This window comes from Cinclus cinclus, chromosome 3, assembly GCF_963662255.1.
Source record: "Cinclus cinclus chromosome 3, bCinCin1.1, whole genome shotgun sequence".
Taxonomy (NCBI): domain Eukaryota; kingdom Metazoa; phylum Chordata; class Aves; order Passeriformes; family Cinclidae; genus Cinclus; species Cinclus cinclus.
In genome coordinates, this window is record NC_085048.1 from 108,669,790 (window position 1) to 108,676,196 (window position 6,407).

The 6,407-nt window shown below is 58.1% G+C and overlaps 1 protein-coding gene across 1 annotated transcript; it reads left to right on the top strand.

Annotated features, from left to right (window-relative positions):
• Positions 1–3,850: 3,850 nt before the first annotated feature.
• LOC134042271 (serine/threonine-protein kinase pim-1-like) lies at positions 3,851–5,480 on the top strand (the record flags this gene model as incomplete). The annotated part of the gene is made up of 5 exons (XM_062489446.1): positions 3,851–3,955; positions 4,049–4,099; positions 4,328–4,697; positions 4,911–5,087; positions 5,362–5,480. Coding segments are annotated over 5 exons (822 nt in total), but the record flags the coding sequence as incomplete, so codon positions are not given.
• Positions 5,481–6,407: the final 927 nt, after the last annotated feature.

The following is a 6,407-nucleotide window of genomic DNA, read 5'->3' on the forward strand; positions in this document are numbered from 1 at the left end:
TTCAGTAAAGGTACAAGTTCTGCCACAGGTGCAAGTATTTGTTTGGAGACAGTACTCCTGAGGTGTTGGTGGTTCTATTTTGGGGAGGATCAGCTGCTTTGGCCATTTCTGGATCGTTGGGCTCTGTGTGCTATTTCGCTGCTCTTAGGCAGAGAGGCTTCCAAGAAGCAAATCTCAAGGTGGATCCTTGTTTGCATTAAGGTTGTTGTTTCAGAAGTTTGTGTTTCTGTCCCGGCAGTGCTTGTGGAAGGGGTTTATGCCAGGAGCCCTGAAGTGGTCCAGCGCTACGCCCTGCCCGTGCTCTGGTCCTTCCTGGAGAACAAGGCGCTGCCTGTCCGCAGCGCCAATGTGCGCACGGTGGTCACCAGGCTCGCCTCTGCCCTCTACAAGGTGATGGGCACCAAGCTGAAGAAGCGTGCTGACAGCCAGCCACTACATGTCCAGGAAAACCTCTCCAGCATCCTGGGCTGGTGAAGGCTTGATGTTCTCCAGCAAGTTGACCAAGTGCTGAGATGGACACCTGCGCTTCTGACCTTTTAGCTGGGCCAAAATTGACAAAATACTCAGGAAGGGTGTGCATCTGCCCCTGCTCTCTCCACTGCCCTTCCTAGTCATGGCATGCTCAGGGGCCTGAAGACACTCTGGATTGAGGACAAAGTGAAGGACTAGCATGGCTCAGCCTCCCACCGAGGTAAGGTGGGAGCTGGGCCGCTCTCTGGTGGGAGGAAGGGTCTTGTGCCAGCCTGGAGAGCCTGTGCACATTGGCAGGGAGCAGTTGTGCCCTGCAGGTGCCCCCTGCCATGAGCTGTGCTGCTGCCAGTGCCCCGTGGAGCTGTAGGGCTGCTGAGCTGTGGGGCAGGGAGAGGAGCAGGAGGCTGCATGTGCAGCTGAGCCATTGCTGGGAAGCACAGGGCTCTGGGCTCCCTGCTGTCCCAGGGCAGCCCAGAGGCCAGGGAGTTCCCCTGGGAGCTCTGTGGAAGTGGCTCAGGGTGTGCCCCTGGCCTGCCTCCAGAGGGTGATGGTAGGAGAATGTTTCCCTGTGCAGCTATTTATGAATTTCCAAGAAATGTGTTCTATGAAATATGGAGCTTCAGATGCTTTAGGTTTGCATTGCAGCCTCTGTTACATTTTGTGTCTCCATTTTGCAGACCTGCCTGGCTCCTGTGTTTCCACCAAGTTTTCTCTGGACATTCATTTGTGCATTTACCCACAAAGTCCTTTCCTGCTGTCCAGAAGAGCTCTTTCCTCCAAGCCCAGGAAGAAGCTGCTGCCTATCCAAAGAGCGTTTGAAGACAAGGATTTATGCATTAGCCTGTATAGTTCCAGATGTACATATGTTCTGATAGTTATCTGTAGGTTTCAATAAATATATTTTGATTGTATCTTAATAATTTTGTTGTTATATTTTTTATTGTGTATATTTTTGGTGGTATGTTTTGTTTTTTTATATTTTATAGTTTTATATTTTTTCCCATTGACATGCTAAGGATGGCCAGGTCCTTGAGACCTTGAGATGGGGAAGGGAGAGCCTCCCTGATTTTGGGTGTTTCTCTGGGTGGGCGGGGCCAGTGTGGGGAAGGAGGCCAAGGCCACGAGATTCGAAGCAGGTAAAGGAGCGTGGGGGGGCAGTTACTGGTACTCACCCCTTTTTGGCTCTGGAAGGAGGAAGGCAGCTGGAAAACCTCACCGCGCCATCCCAGTGCCAGGAGCTGCCTCTTCTGGTGTTGGACCTCACACCCCTGCCAGGATGCTGTCCTGCTTCAGTTTGCTATCTCCAAGCATCCTGTTGGAGCACCGGGACCGACACTGCTCCAAGGATTCGTGAGCAGAGTCTCTCCTCCACCCTTCCCATCTGAGACACAGCTGCCATCACCCCCAGCTCTCCTGCAGCTGTGCAGGGATCCACACACCTGCCCTGTCCACTGGGAACCTGCCAGAGCTCACTGCCAATGGTGATGGTAACTGCACCAGAGGGGAAAAGAGCACACAGCCAAAGGAACTGTGACTGGGTTCCTGTTAATTTCATAGTTATTGTTGTTTAGATTGGCCTTGTTGTATATTTAGTAGAGAACTGTTCTTCCTGTCCCCCTATCTTTCCCTGAGAACCTCTTGATTTCAAAATTATACTGACTCAGTGGGAAGGATTTTACTTTCTCCATTTCAAGGGAAGGTCCTGCTTTTTCCCTAGCACACACCTGTCCATTCAAACTAGGATACGGAGCATGAGGTGCAGGGCTGATGTGTGAAAGCAGGAGGATCTCCTCCAAAGTAACTTGTTTAATTGTCCATTTTATTACTTCTCTATTTACTCCACACTACTAAGGCAAGGCAAGCTTTGCTTGCAGGCAAAACAGGCATGGGATACACTAGGGTCCCTTGCAGGATCAGCAGGGCTGGCAGTGACAAAGCAGGCAATCTGCTTCATGGTGAGCCACTACACAGCCGCATCCCAATGTGGGTTTAAGTAGCATGGTATTATGGAGAACTCCTATTCTGCATCAGATACCAAAAGAATGTCCACAGCTTCTGGTGGCAGTCAGCTGGAGCATTCCACAGGCAACACGAGCTCTCAAGGCACTCAGTGTTCTCTAGTGTCAGAGGCAGAGACACACTTGAGGAGAGTCCATGTCAGGGGTCAGCCTTCCCAAACTGAGCAATGGATTCTTCTGCCTCTAAAACTGACAAGAAATAAACAAACAAAATTTCTGTGCACACCAGGGCTACCTGTGGATTAAATTATTTCTGTTTCACATCCCGGCCAGAACCACATCGTGGTCAGAATATCATTGTTCCTAGATTCTCTAACACTAAAAATATTGCTGGAGAGTTTTTGTCATTCCCATAGATTTGGTGACATCCAGACACACTTAACAATCCATTTGGGTCCAAGTTCCATATTGCAGACGATGTCTTTGGGCAGCCTGCAAGTGTCTCAGCAGAGTATGAAAAGGGATGACAATACTGACACGATTTCTCTTTGCTACTTGAAATTTAAAAGCTTCGCTCCAGCCCACACTGGCAAAATTGTCAGAAGAGGCAATTCTTCCCCACAAAATGCTTCATCTCACTCAAACAAGAAAGCCACAAGCCAACAGTCTTCTTTACTCCTCCACTGCTTTATTTGGCTATTTCTCTAATAGGAATTAGCTTCATTTATTCTTACTTTGCTTCCTGTGTTCCACGGGGCGCGCGGCGGCTCCTCCGTTGGGTTCGCGGAGGCAACGGCAGAACGGCCGCGCGCTCCGGCGGCTCCGCAGCAGCAGCAGCAGCAGCAGCAGCAGCAGCAGCAGCAGCAGCAGCAGCGCCTGTCTCGATCGGTTTTCCGCTCGAGTTCCCGCTCGCCCTCCGTGCCCTTCTCCCTCTCAGACTCCCTGTGATCCCGTTCAGTCCCGTCCTTGTTGCGCCTCTCCCAGCCCGACTCATGCCGCGCCCCGCAAGGCGGCCGTGGGCGAGCCGGCCCCCTGCCCGCCCCTGTCGGGCACGCCGCGGTGCCGCCTCCGCGGGGCTCAGTCCGTACCGCCTGTGGCACCTTTTGAAGAGCCTGTGGACGAGCTCCTCGCTGCGCTGGTGGCGGTGGTGGAGCAGCAGCGTCTCTTGGCTCCGCCTGGCGCGGGCCCTGGCGCTGGCCCGGCCCCGACCGAGGCCCCTCCCGCGGTTCCGCCCACAGCTGGCCCGCAGCCGCCCGGCTCCCGCCCCGCCGCCGGCGCATTCCCCCGAGCGAGCCTCGCCGCCCGGCAGTTCGGCCGCCGGCCCCGAGGCGCCGGAGCCCGGGGCGGCTCGGGAAGCAGCGGCGGCCGGGGCGGGCGGGTGCCCCGGGCAGAATGCCGAGAGCGCGGTGCCGTCCGCACGGGCGGAGAAGCCTCCCCTGGAGCAGCTGTACCGGGAGGGCCCGCTGCTGGGGAGCGGCGGCTTCGGCAGCGTTTACGCCGGGACCCGGCTCGCCGACGGTGTCCCGGTAAGAGACGGGGCCGGCTCGGAGCGGGGAGGGGGGCGGCGAGCGGCGGGCGGCGGGCGGCGAGCTGAGCCCTCCGCTCGCCTTGGCTTGCAGGTGGCCATCAAGCGAGTGTCCCGGGACCGCGTCTTGGAGTGGGCGCGGCTGGTGAGTGAGCGGGGCCAGCGGGAGCAGGCGGCGGGGCGTGGCGGGCGGGGTAAGGCCAGGCCCGGCCGGGTGGGAGCCGGGACGCTGCGATGGGAGCGAGCGTGGAGCGAGCGGGGGCTGCGCAGCGTCCCGGGCCATGGGCAATGGGAGCTGCGGTGGCGCCGGGCAGGGGGTGGCGAAGGCGAGCGCAGCATCGGCGCCGCTGACGGCATGGCGGCTCCCCCGCAGCACGACGGCGCCCTTGTGCCCCTGGAGCTGGTGCTGCTCTGGATGGCGTCGTGGCCCGGCTTCCGCGGCATCGTGCGGCTCCTGGACTGGTTCGAGCTGCCCGACGGCTTCGCGCTGGTCATGGAGCGTCCGGAGCACTGTCAGGACCTCTGGCACCTGCTGCACGCGGGGGGGTTCCTGCCAGAGCCCGTGGCGCGGGCGCTGTTCCGGCAGGTGCTGGGGGCCGTGCGGCACTGCACCAGCCGCGGCGTCCTGCACCGCGACATCAAGGCCGAGAACGTGCTCGTTGACCTGGCCACTGGCGAGGCGAAGCTCATCGACTTCGGCTGCGGCACCATCCTGCAGGACACCTTCTACACCCAGATGGCCGGTGAGCCCAAAGCCGGGGCCCAGCCGGGCAGTGGAGCTTCTCCCCTGTGCTTCCACAGGTGGAACACACAGGGAGGGAGGGAGGGGGAATGCTGCTTCAGCCGGCTGCAGCCAAGTTGCATTTTGGCAGGAGCTGGGGCTGGCTTTTGAGGAGCTGGCTGGGAGGGAGGGAGCAATCAGCATTGGCCTGATGAGCTGTGCCCGTGTGCCATAGGAACGCGGGAGTACTACCCACCGGAGTGGATCCTCTTTGGCCGCTACCATGGCCAGCCAGCCACCATCTGGTCCCTGGGCATCCTGCTCTATCAGCTGGTGTGCAGGCACCTTCCTTTCAAAAGCAGAGAGGACATCGTCCGGGGACAGCTCTTCTTCCCGCCCCGGGTGTCTCAAGGTGGGGATGGGCCTTCAAGGCACGGGAGCAAGAACGGCTTTGGGAGAGGGCAGGTGGCACATAAGTGTCCTGCTGTTGCAGCTGGGGTGGAGGTTCATCTCCTGGGCTGAGCTGGAGGAGGCGGCACGTGTGCCTCTGCTGCTCTCTTCCAGAAGAGAGGATGGATGGGAAGCTGTGTGAACAGCTCTGAGCACTCTTAGTGTGCTGTGGGCACTGTGAAATCTGGCAGAGCATGGACAGGAGCTGACCAGCAGTTTCTGGTTTCTCTCTGCAGAGTGCCAGCACCTGATCAGGTGGTGCTTATCCATGGACCCTGCAGACAGGCCATCCTTGGATGACCTTTTAGAACATTCTTGGGTGCAGAAGCCCCACCTGGCCCAGGAGACAGCAGAGATCCATCCCTCTGCACAGTAGAATCCAGGATGCCCGCAAGCAGCAGCTGCTCGTGTCTCGTGGCTCTCAAAGAATTCCCCAGAGCATTTCCCAGTGGCCCTGGCATGGAGCAGAGAGCACAGCCAAGGAGGTGCTTCCTCAGGTCCCCGACGATTTGTGGAGGGAGCGGCTCAGGGCTCCCCATCCTATTGGAGAAATTATGGCACGGTGCAGTGAAGTTGCCACAGAGTGGAAAAGGGGAAACATCCCCCTGCAGCTCAATGGCCTCGTGATGTCCCCGCGAGCCAAGGCACATCTGGTGTGTTCTTCTGGAGATCAGCGCAGAGCTGGAGAACGCCGTTCTCGAGCTGGCCACTGGCAGGGCAAAGCTGATGGGCTTTGGTTGCAGCCCCTTCCTAGAGGACACGCTCTGCACCCCGACGAAATCAAGATGAGTCCCCAGGCGGTGCAGGGGTGGGGGGATGCTTGTGCCTCCAGGCATGGCAGGGCTCAGCCTGGCCACGTGCCGGTGGTTCCCCGTGGGGTGGCAGTGGACAATATTAATCTTTCTGCCAACTGCTCAGCTGCTTTTTGGTGGGGCAGGGGATGGATGTTGTGGAAGGGGAGCCGGCTCCTGGCCTCGCTGACAGCTTCTTCCTGCCAGCATGGCACAGGCTGGGGTGGGGGCATCCGGCCTGACAAAAGCATGCATCCATGTGGATAGGGAGCAGCAGAGGGGGACGGGTTCTTTAGCCATGGCCCAGCTGCTCTGCTTTGCAGGCCCTTGAGGAAGGGGTGGGCATACAGGTGGGAAAGGTAGGGTTTTTCCCCACCACTGGAGAGATTTTAGTATCATAAAGAGCGGTCAGACCTTCCCCAGGCCCGTGAAACGGTGACAACCTTTGGTGCTTTTTCTTGTTTCCAGGTCTTGTTTTGAAATGACTTTCA